Source organism: Haliotis asinina, chromosome 16 (assembly GCF_037392515.1).
Source record: "Haliotis asinina isolate JCU_RB_2024 chromosome 16, JCU_Hal_asi_v2, whole genome shotgun sequence".
NCBI lineage: Eukaryota > Metazoa > Mollusca > Gastropoda > Lepetellida > Haliotidae > Haliotis > Haliotis asinina.
This window is the reverse complement of record NC_090295.1, coordinates 40524894-40537266: the sequence shown is the minus strand read 5'-3', so window position 1 is coordinate 40537266 and position 12373 is coordinate 40524894. Positions and strand designations below refer to the sequence as shown.

Sequence of the window (12373 nt, the reverse complement as noted above, 5' to 3'; positions counted from 1 at the left end):
ATAGATTAAACATTCAAATTCTAATTGGGAATGAAGAGTGAACACATGCTATTGTGCACAGTAATTAGTCCAAATGAATGTTAAACCCATTTAAGCGTATTTCTGGAGGCACATTTGAGACACTTCCGTTTGTTTTATCTTTGATGAAGACTGCAATCTCAAATGTGCTAATGGAGGTACTTTGGACAAGGCCAAATGTGAATGCACGTGCACTGGTGGCTACAGGGGTGCTGACTGCACCAAACCTCCATGTACGACAGAATGTGTTAACGGGAAGGTCAACCAGGAGAATTGTGCCTGCGTTTGCACAGAAGGATGGAGTGGCCCAAAGTGTGGTGAGTGTTGTGAAGAGCAGGTTGATTTGAGACTAGATAAGCTGAACAGATTTGCTATCGGATATAGGTCGGTGCAATTTTACCAAGGGTGTTTTGAATTTAATGTCTCACATTGTGATGTTGTGACTGCATGACCATGGATTACCCAATTCATTTGATGAACACGTTAGACTTTGACATATGAGCTTTGACCTTCCTTCCATTTCTCTAGATTATTTTCAGATCAGTTATTTCTCTCGATAATTTTGCGGTAATGGTGTTTTACAAACGTCAGGAGGCTCCGTCTGTCTCACCCGTGATTTCAGAGTATTACAAACCCCCGCGTTCAAGAAAAACAAAGAGAAGATAATACAATGTCACATCAACTTAACGAAGTTTGAATATCACATTTGATCAACTTCCCTTTAACCTTTTTTTTTGCTGGGTAAGAACGGAAAATGGATATTTTGTCTTCATATCTAATTCTCCCAGTTGCTATGGTTTGAATCTTTCCTTTCAGACTGTAGTCGTAAATGTAGCAACGGAGGAGGTCTGGATGAGAAAACGTGCAAATGCTCTTGTGTGGGTGGTTACCGTGGTGACGATTGTAGTCTGCCCCCCTGCACGACGGTGTGTGTCAATGGCAAGGTGAACCAGAAGAACTGTGTGTGCGAGTGTGCAGAAGGTTGGAACGGCCCCAAGTGTGGTGAGTTTGGAATTATTTTCAATCGTTCCCAAAGGAGGAAATATCTATCTTTAATGTAAAAGGTCAAGTGTTTACATAAGGCTGCCTTACACACCTAAATTACTATATACCTCCCTTTCTTTAAAAAAACAATGATCCAGGATTTGATATGTTTGTGGCTGGTGTTTCGACCAGTGCAACCTTTTGTCCATTTGGGGTTGAACGATTTAGTGGGTCCCATGCTTGGAAATCAGTCTTTCAATCCATTCGCATAGCCGCAATGTGGTATACGCAGTGTGTGTATATATATGTTCCTTTACAAACTTTGTAGCTCTGCTTGATAGATTTTCACTTTGTGTGCATATACAAAAGGATGGGATGAAATATATCAATTCAAACACATTTGGTAACGTTTCAGATTGCAGTCTTAAATGTAGCAATGGAGGTACACTTGACAAGGCCAAATGTCAATGCTCGTGTGCTGGTGGCTACAGAGGTGCGGACTGCACCAAGCCTCCATGTACCACCGTCTGTGTTAACGGCAAGGTCAACCAGGAGAACTGTGCCTGCGTGTGTAACACTGGTTGGTCTGGTCCCAAGTGTGGTGAGTACGGCAACCAATCGCTGGGTCCAACAAGTTTCAAATCAAATTCACATTTTTAACCGATTCCTAAATATTTTTGTTTCATTTTTCGTCTTCAACTCGATTCAGTGCTGAATGTTGCAGCCAATTGCAAGATAAACGGAATGAGCACATGATAGACTTTTGTCTTGTCTAAACATATAGGCTAACAGACGGAAAACGTATTCCAGAATTCAAAATGTGTAACACCCAACGGTTTTAATACAAATCCTTGCTTTTCTTCAAAATGGAATGTTTTCTCCCCCAATAACAACCAACTTGGCTCACTTCATTATGTTCTACCCCAAATCTGGCTTTTCAGACTGCAGCCTAAAATGTCAAAATGGCGGCACGCTTGATGAGGACAAGTGTACTTGTACATGCGCCGGTGGCTACCGTGGTGCTGACTGCAGCAAGAATCCATGTGCCACAACCTGCGTCAACGGGAAGGTCAACCAGGAGAACTGTGCCTGCGTGTGCAGCAAAGGCTGGAGTGGGCCCAAATGTGGTAGGTTTTAGTGTAGCATCCATCGCCTTGTCCGTATTCATGAAATCACTCTTCAAATGAGAGATTGTTCCGGCCGTACATAAGTATATGCTTGAATCCCAAGCAAGTAGAACATAAACGGCTCTTGTGCCTTTATTTAGAGTTATTACCACGTAAACGCTTTGACCAAGTAGTACTGGTGCTTAGGTGATGGTATCTGGTGCAGATTTCAGCAAACACAAATAGAGGGAAACTGTTTTAAGGCTGTTATTCTGAATCCCCAAAGCTACATAATAGCAAATAGCATGTCGTAATAATCTTGGCCTAACTTGGCGTTTGAGATGTTTAAATAGATATTCAGAAAAAGCATGCTTGCTTGTAAAATCGGACAATACTTTGGAATACGAAATTCGAACAGCTGCTGAAAACACTAGATAAGACTAAGTTGGCAATTTGGTCGCTCAGCCAAGCATGACGACAGACCAACTCGATCGCCAGGCATAAAATGCATGAGCTTCCTTCAGGCACTTGGGCTCATGTAAAGGATATTATATGCTTTTTCATGACTGAATACGGCTAATCTGTTAACATCCTACCCAAGTTTCTTCCATAAGGTTTGTGATAGAATATGGCCATTTTAAAAAAAACACCATAAATTTCCCATCATCAAATGTCTCAAAATATATAGGTGTCATGACCTCACGACATTAGACAGGACTAGATATTATTTGTAAATTATGACATGCTGTTTACTAACACAGCTCTGAAGGATATTCAGCTGATATCTATATCCCGAAACCCGCCCCAACCACCGTCTTCGACACCTCTCCCGATGTTGCTTTTCAGACGACCTCTATTTCTTTTCGGTGATAGTATGATGCCTTCATAGCTACATCCTTAAGTTTCAGTGTTAAATTTGTCATTTTTCGTCAGCTATAGTTTAATGACGCTAAATCTTTCAAAATGGGAATTTAAAGTGTGCTTGTAATGTAACATCGAACGCTGATTTGCAGAAAGCAATAGTCTGTTCAAAAGAAGTTACTTTGGACCCCGCAGACTGAACTAATCTCTCTTCACAATGGTCACGTTTGTCGTATATCCTGTCTCCCTACCAATGAGAATCCATCTGTTCTCATTTCCGACAGTAAAATGAATAAGACATTCGTGAAGTCAGTGTTTTCCAAATGTTTGAGGATAATGAGGATGCGAGATTTGCCCATTCTGTTCCCTTTGCTTTCATACCGCCTACCCGATTCGGCCTTTATGCTCAGTGAAATCTTATTCGTTCGATAATAGGGGGTGTGTTTTCTGTGGTGGACTTAAATGAACAATTGTTTGGAAGGTATGTAGGAATAATTCTGTCATCTACTCGTGATATTTACAAGTACATTCAGGAACTGCGCTTACAGACTGCCTCTTAAAACACTTTCATATTAATACTTGTAATGGTGATGGCACTAGACACAGAACATTCTGTTTGTAATGTTTAGATTGCGGAAGGCAGTGCGAAAATAAAGGCACCTTGAATGCGGACAAATGTGAATGCACGTGCGTTGGTGGTCACCGCGGTCCAAACTGCACCAAGCCTCCATGCACCACGGAATGTGTCAATGGCAAGGTCAGTCAGAAGAACTGCGCCTGCGAGTGTTCAACCGGATGGAGTGGTCCCAAATGTGGTAGGTATTTAAGACCCATGCGATATCCCATAGTGCGTTATAAAAAAATGTATTTTGTCACTGATCGGGATAATATTAATAGCAATATAATGACCAACTGAAGAGTTACATATAGCTGCATCTCCAGCTACCAGTTAGTAGCTTATAGTATAATACTATATTACTATAATAGCATAGTAATGACTCCAATGAAAGATTAACAAGTCTGTACATAAAATGTAATGACAAATGACCTCACGAAATGGAGACTTTTGTTTAAAGGTCACTGCCAACCAAAAAGTCCAATATAATTAAAATACAATTATCAATTATTCATGACATATAATATACATTGCTGCTTGTAAAAAAAAATAAACAAAATTATAAGCGTACAGTCGCGATTCAAAAGTGCAATATTTTGTACTTGGACTTACCTCCCTCGAAACGAAACAGTCATAGCAGGTAGGGGTGCACTCAAGTGTAACGACGGCTTCCGATTGGTCGGTTCATTTGCTGATACGCCGAGGGCTCATTGTATGTACAAGAAGATGATCTGTTTCATGGGCATTATGAAAGTATGGCGAGTCACAAAGTAAGATTCTTTATGAATAACAACTTCTTTTATTGTACTTGATGCGTCGTTTCAGTATGGATTCATATATCGTTGTCAAACATAATCATTTGCACTAGAAGAAGTTGTTATCCATAAAGAATGTATATAGAGATGTTGGGTTTTTGTAGATACATGTTCTCTGAATTTGTGTTCGATCCAGTCAAAATTCATCTCTGTAGAGATGAACTACTGCGTGGCTGGAAACTGTCATTCGTCCAAGTACAAAGCAGGACTTGAAACTAACAAGAGTTTGCACCAGTTTCCGTCAGACCCAGTGATCCGAGAAAAATTGATGTAGTTAGTTTTATGTCTGTGGGTTGCAAACAATGTCGTGTGTACAAGTAACACACCTGTCTAATTACATAATGTGGCAAAGACGGGTGCACGAGTCATAAATCAATTTATTTTGTTTATGGCGTATAGTCTGATAGGTGTTAAGCTCAAATTGCGTGTGGTCAATGATTGAAACTGTGTATTGCATATTGTCGTTAGCAGACAGGCAGATAGCCATATAGGTGTCAATAAACCAGACATTGATCTTTCTCTATGATGGAGGCTACTTACCACAATCAACAAGTTTTTTTATGTTAACGAGTAGATTATTTACTTTGTATACACAACCAAGATTAGACTACTGCTCACGACCTCATACTCCGGGCAGGCATACTGTTTCAAGCTCACCAAACCTATTCACTGCGCATGCGTCATGGGCGCAGCGCAGCACAGCGGTTGAATCCACTTTTTCCCCGCTGGGGGAAATTTAGTGAATCGTTTGAACTCCGATTTCGCGGGCTTTTTTTCATCGCGGTTTTTTTTTAACTTTATAGGTTGTCTTGGCATTTTTGATGATTTGTTTCGGTAAGTGCATACCGAAAGGTATCAGAATCTGCAAAGGTGTCTTTTACTGTGCATGTGACCTTTAAAATATGACGTTAATGTATCTATGCCCACAAGCAAACGGTTTTGTTAAATGTCCGTCAATTCTAGCTAATAGATTCCAGTAGTTACAAAGATTCTCGTGGTCTTTTACATATGTACATAAACGATATGCGAATTGCGCTCCCCGAAATGCCTACCCCTATTGACAATGTATCTAACACTACGATGTCTCTAATCACAAGCGTACGTTCTGCATTCCTTTGACTATCATGATTTTCAAGACTGCAAGCTGTCGTGTGCAAATGGAGGAACACTGGACAGCGCCAAATGTGAATGTGCATGTGCTGGTGGCTACCGAGGAGCTGATTGTAGTCTGCCTCCATGTAAGACACCCTGCGTCAACGGAAAGGTCAACCAGAAAAATTGTGCTTGTGAATGCACAAAAGGATGGGTTGGACCCAAATGTGGTAGGTTACATTTAAGCCTGTATTGGAACCCAGATGTGATTAGGTGTTCACTGGATGATCTCACTTGGTTAAAGCTATAAAAAGACAAAAACATAGAAATGATGCCAGCAAACATTCTGTCCACTTTATGCCTTCGGTTTGTTGTAATATGGAGTTCCTTGAAATGGAAGGCGTACTCCACTCAATTGTAGGAATATGTGATGATACTCGTTGATATTATGTATCTGTACACAATTGAACTCGTTAAAATGTTGGTTTCTCTTACCTTTTCTGCAGATTGTGATCTCAAATGCGCCAATAACGGCACCTTAAACAAGGAAACCTGTAAATGCACCTGTGTTGGTGGGTACCGAGGAGATGACTGTGCACAAGATCCATGCAAGACAGCATGTGTCAATGGTAACGTCAACCAGAAGACATGTGCCTGTGAATGCACGGAAGGTTGGACTGGTCCCAAGTGTGGTAGGTAGTTTGAATTTCAGTGTTCTATGACCAAAATGAAAAAGTATGCCCAAATGAGTAGGTGTACACAAGGACTGCATAGGTGTTCAAATTGCAATTATTTTACATACTGGGGACCTGGACCATGTTGTTCAGCTATGAGAGTTGCATTTTAAGAACTATCAATTATTTCAACGTTAGATTGTCAACTCGTTTGCAAGAACAATGGAAGCTTGGACAGTGCCAAGTGTGAATGCACGTGTGTTGGGGGCTACCGAGGTGCCGATTGTAGCAAACCCCCATGCAAGACGGAGTGTGTTAATGGTAAGGTCAACCAAGAGAACTGTGCTTGCGAATGTTCCGACGGCTGGAGTGGTACAAAGTGCGGTGAGTATATGGCAATGACTTTCTTAAAGAATCTGATGTTGCATGTTAACGTCCTCTGCTCAACCATGGAACTGGTATATTTAACGAAAGAGCTCAACATTTTTCGATTCTAAACATGAGAAACGAGCATGTGTCCCAACAAAATCCTGTCTACGTTCATCTATTTTAATATAATTCATTTAATGCTCATTATCAAGAACCTGATAATTTTCATGTCCACCTTTCATATAGATTGCAGTCTGAAATGTGCGAATGGAGGTACCTTGGATAGAGAGAAATGCTCTTGCTCCTGCACTGGGGGCTACCGAGGAAACGACTGTACACTTCCTCCATGCAAGACAGAATGTGTCAATGGCAAGGTCAACCAGAAGAACTGCCTCTGTGAATGTACAGAGGGCTGGACTGGTGCTAAATGTGGTGAGTATGTTGCACACTTTGAATGTGATTGGATATTGCTTTTGGCATGTTCAGCATATTTCTGATTTGTAATGAAAATGCACACTATTCTGGATCATATCGTAGATTATTGCTAACACACCTATAGACTAACTTCACTATTCTTCATCCTGGAGTATTAAGCCATAAGATTAAAACAATTAATCAATGGTTTCTTTCATATAGATTAAACATTCAGATTCTAATTGGGAATGAAGACTGAACATGTTCTATTGTGCACAGTAATTAGTCCAAATGAATGTTAAACCCATTTAAGCGTATTTCTGGAGTCACATTTGAGACACTTCCGTTTGTTTTATCTTTGATGAAGACTGCAATCTCAAATGTGCTAATGGAGGTACTTTGGACAAGGCCAAATGTGAATGCACGTGCACTGGTGGCTACAGGGGTGCTGACTGCACCAAACCTCCATGTAAGACAGAATGTGTTAACGGGAAGGTCAACCAGGAGAATTGTGCCTGCGTTTGCACAGAAGGATGGAGTGGCCCAAAATGTGGTAAGTGTTGTGAAGAGTAGTTTGATTTGAGACCAGTTAACCTGAACAGATCGGATACGGGTAACTGCAGTTTTACCAAGGGTGTTTTCAATTTAATGTCTCACATTGTGATGTAACTGCATAACCATAGATTACCTAATTCATTTGAGGAACACGTTAGACTTTGACCACACTGTGACTGGCCTTCTGGGAGAGGGGGTAAAAACACGTTTAGGTTATCATCATATCTATTTTCACCCAGTTGCTATGGTTTGAATCTTTCGTTTCAGACTGTAGTCGTAAATGTAGCAACGGAGGAAGCCTGGATGAGAAAACGTGCAAATGCTCTTGCGTGGGTGGTTACCGTGGTGACGATTGTAGTCTGCCCCCCTGCACGACGGTATGCGTCAATGGCAAGGTGAACCAGAAGAACTGTGTGTGCGAGTGTGCAGAAGGTTGGAACGGCCCCAAGTGTGGTGAGTTTGGGAAGAATTGGAAAAGAATTCCAAAGGAGGAAGGGATAACTTTAATCTGAAATGTTTAAATGTTGTAAGGTTTTCACATATTGGTGCTTTGTGCACACCTGAATTACAAAATACCTCCCTTCCTTTTAAAAACGTTGATCCAGGGTTTGATGTTTTTATGGCTGTTGTGGCAGCCAGGATACCCTTTTGTCGATTTGGGTAGAAATATGGAGATTTAGTGCGTCACATGCTTGAAAATCGTCTTAGGGTCCATTAGCCTAACCGCAACATGTAATATACGCTGTTTTTGGTATATATTCCTGTAGAAACTTTGTAGCTCTGTTTTATAGATTTTCACTTTGTGTGAATATGCAAATGGTTTGAATGAAATGTCATTTCCGAAACATTTGGTAACGTTTCAGACTGCAGTCTTAAATGTAGCAATGGAGGTACACTTGACAAGGCTAAATGTGAATGCACGTGTGCTGGTGGCTACAGAGGTGCGGACTGCACCAAGCCTCCATGTACCACCGTCTGTGTTAACGGCAAGGTCAGCCAGGAGAACTGTGCCTGCGTGTGTAACACTGGTTGGACTGGACCCAAGTGTGGTGAGTACGGCAACCAATCGCTGGGTCATACAAGTTGTAAATTAAATTCACATTTTTAACAGATTGATAAAGGTCTTTTGCGTATTTTTCAACTTGAATATTGCAGCCAACATAAACAGAATGAGCACATGATAGACTTTTGTCTTGTCTAATCATATATGCTGACAGACGTGAAAGCACAACTTATTCCAGAATTCAAAATATGTAACACCTAACGGTTTTAATACAAATCCTTGCTTTTCTTCAAAATGGAATGCTTTCTCCCCCAATAACAACCAACTTGGCTCACTTCATTATGTTCTACCCCAAATCTGGTTTTTCAGACTGCAGCCTAAAATGTCAAAATGGCGGCACGCTTGATGAGGACAAGTGTACTTGTACATGCGCCGGTGGCTACCGTGGTGCTGACTGCAGCAAGAATCCATGTGCCACAACCTGCGTCAACGGGAAGGTCAACCAGGAGAACTGTGCCTGCGTGTGCAGCAAAGGCTGGAGTGGGCCCAAATGTGGTAGGTTCAGATTTGCAGATTTTCTCAGTTGTTATCAGATGTTTCAAAATGTAGTAGGTTGTACAAGAGTAAAGAACACGTGTTTTTGAAAGCATCGCCCTGTCCGTATTTATGAAATCATTCTTAAAACAAAACATTGTTCCGACCGTACATAAGTATATGTTTGAATCACAAAAAAATAGAATGTAGACGGCTCTTGTGTGCCCTATTTAGATTTATTACGGGAATCGCTTCGACCAAGTGGGTTAGGTGCTGGCTTTATCGTAACTCTAACTGGTGCAGATTTTTACAATTACAAACAGAAGAAAACTGATTTTAGGCTGTTACTCTGAATCCCTAAATTTACATAATTACGCGAATACGAAATTACGAATAACTGCTGAAAACATTAGATCGGACTGGATGGTGATTTGGTCGCTGAGCCAAGTGTTACGACAGACCGACTCTCCTGGCATGAAATGAATGTGCCGTGTAACAGTATAGCTAAATGTGCATTAAAAATGGTGGCTGTTGATTCCAGTATTTAGTGTGTTCGGCAAGATGTGTTTCGACTGCAGTATTTACTCCTCGTACCCACCTTTATGTTATGTCAGTTTGTAGCCAACTTCTCATAGTAATGTTACAGTATTGTTAGGGTTAAGTAAGTTTTGGATAGACTGAGAGTTTAGCGTTTTCTCAGTCCGTTACTATGAAACTAGTAATAAATAACTACTTCATAATTAGATATCTCTTTTGCACGTAGGAGTTAGTAATACCTTATCATGAAGTTAGATAGGTTAGTTTCAGATCTTTCTATACATAGATGTTGAAAGATGCTATCCTTAATGCGTACATGCATGAGAAGGCAATTAGAGTATTTTAGAAACAGATTTACTAGCGAAGTGAATCTGGAGTGGCGATGATAGGTTTTTTTTTCTCTAACGTCAGCTTCGGTCATACTTTAGCGAGAGGACCAAAATAGTACAGGGTGAGTAGGTCATGAGCATGTAAACACACACGTCAGTCCAATTGAATAACTAGTGGAATATATATTGGACACTCTGGGAAATTTACAGTCTGGAGATGGAACAGTCGTCTTAAAACTGAATGAGAACCTTCTCTTATGTTGATAAGCCGGGGGAAGTGCGACTGCCAAGTGTCAGTATGAGCATAATGAAGTTTCCTGTTACTGACCTTTAGCCTTTGAAAACTTAGAGTTGGCCTGCATAATAACTACTGTACTACCTAGTGCCAATCAGAGCATACTGTAGTTTTCAATCACTGACCTTTACATTTGAAAATGTAGAATGTGCCTGCATAATAGTTAGGCTATCCTTGTATAGCAACAGCCTGATACTTTCCTCGTTAAACCGCATTTATTCATAACTGGTCAAATGATGTGGAAGTTTCCATAGTCTACCAGTGAGTTGTCAATACTTCAGAGTGTTGCTTTCACCTGTGATAGTGAGTAGATACCTCGTTGTTGTAGGTATGGCAGGGTGAAGTATCTGTTATAGTTGCCTGTAGGCAGGTTCATGTTTATGACTGTTATATCACTACCTCTTGACATTAGGAGATTGGAAAACGAATCTGCATAACATTCCTCCGTGACGAAACGGTGTCAAACCGCATGTAGTCTTGCGTTGGTTCTAATGTAATTTTTCAAGTTCATCAACCCTGTTGCATGTTTTCACGCTTAGGCTATCTCCAGGTGTATAGGTCGGCCAGATTGATCATTGAATGACTACAAGTGCATCATAAAGATATCATACTTTTTCATGTGTGAATATGGCTAATTTACTAACAAGATACCCATCTTTCTTCCATAATATTTATGTGATAGAATATATCTATTTAAAACAGAGCTAAATTTGCCGATATCAAATGTCTCAAAATATATAGGTGGCATGACCACACGAAATTCGACAAGACAAGATAATTTGTAAATGAGATAGCGTTTACAAACCCAGCTCGATTCTTATAAAGGATGATCCTATCTCAACTGATCTCTAACCCCAAGCGCGTCCCAACCACCGTCTGCGACACTCATTCAGAAAGGACGCTATCAGACAGCCTCTTAAAACACTGTAATATTAGGACTTATAATGGTGATGGCATTCGACACAGAACATTCTGACACTACTTGTGTACATTCTGTTTGTAATGTTTAGATTGCGGAAGGCAGTGCGAAAATAAAGGCACATTGAATGCGGACAAATGTGAATGCACGTGCGTTGGTGGTCACCGCGGTCCAAACTGCACCAAGCCTCCATGCACCACGGAATGTGTCAATGGCAAGGTCAGTCAGAAGAACTGCGCCTGCGAGTGTTCAACTGGGTGGAGTGGTCCCAAATGTGGTAGGTATTTAGGACCCATAGCTATATCCAATAGTACGTTATGAAAATATGTATTTTTGTCACTGATCGGGATAGTATTAATAGGAATATACTAATGACCAACTGAAGAGTTTCATGTTGTTCCATCTCCAGCTACCAGTTAGTAGCTTTATAGTATAGTACTCTATTACTATAGTAATGACTCCGATTAAACATTAACAAGCATGTACCTAAAATGTAATGACGAATGATCTCACAAAATCGAGACTGGTTTTAATATGACGTTAAGGTATCTATACCCACAAGGATACTCTTTTATGTTATATGTCCGTCAATTTTGAAGATTGCAAGCTGTCCTGTGCAAATGGAGGAACGCTGGACAGCGCCAAATGTGAATGTGCATGTGCTGGTGGCTACCGAGGAGCTGATTGTAGTCTGCCTCCATGTAAGACACCCTGCGTCAACGGAAAGGTCAACCAGAAAAATTGTGCTTGCGAATGTACAAAAGGATGGGTCGGACCCAAATGTGGTAGGTTTCATTTAAGTCTGTATTGGAACCCAGATGTGATAATGTGTTCTTTGGATGTTACTCAGCTGGTTAAGGCTATAAAAAGACAAAATCATAGATTGGATGCCACCAAATACTGTCCACTTTTTCATAGATTCAGTTTTGCTGTAATATGGATGAGGTTGAAGAGAAAGGCGTTGTTCACCTTCTTTTAGGAATCCATTTTCTTTGATATTATGTGTGTAACCTATTGGGCTGTGAACTTAAACTGTTATTTCTTACTTTATTTGCAGATTGTGATCTCAAATGCGCTAATAATGGTACCTTGAACAAGGAAACCTGTAAATGCACCTGTGTTGGTGGGTACCGAGGAGCTGACTGTGCACAAGATCCCTGCAAGACAGCATGTGTCAATGGTAACGTCAACCAGAAGACATGTGCTTGTGAATGTACGGAAGGCTGGACTGGTCCCAAGTGTGGTAGGTAGT

The 12373-nt window shown here is 40.7% G+C and overlaps 1 protein-coding gene across 1 annotated transcript in view; it reads left to right on the top strand.

Annotated features, from left to right (window-relative positions):
• LOC137267769 (fibrillin-2-like) overlaps positions 1-12373 on the top strand; it is a 59287-nt gene that overhangs the window by 22680 nt on the left and 24234 nt on the right. Inside the window, exons 26-41 of the mRNA XM_067802215.1 lie at positions 150-335; positions 835-1020; positions 1418-1603; positions 1944-2129; positions 3599-3784; positions 5537-5722; positions 5999-6184; positions 6365-6550; positions 6782-6967; positions 7317-7502; positions 7772-7957; positions 8368-8553; positions 8877-9062; positions 11213-11398; positions 11721-11906; positions 12179-12364. Coding sequence (XP_067658316.1) covers positions 150-335; positions 835-1020; positions 1418-1603; positions 1944-2129; positions 3599-3784; positions 5537-5722; positions 5999-6184; positions 6365-6550; positions 6782-6967; positions 7317-7502; positions 7772-7957; positions 8368-8553; positions 8877-9062; positions 11213-11398; positions 11721-11906; positions 12179-12364 — 2976 coding nt within the window. The remainder of the gene's footprint in view (positions 1-149; positions 336-834; positions 1021-1417; positions 1604-1943; positions 2130-3598; positions 3785-5536; positions 5723-5998; positions 6185-6364; positions 6551-6781; positions 6968-7316; positions 7503-7771; positions 7958-8367; positions 8554-8876; positions 9063-11212; positions 11399-11720; positions 11907-12178; positions 12365-12373) is intronic.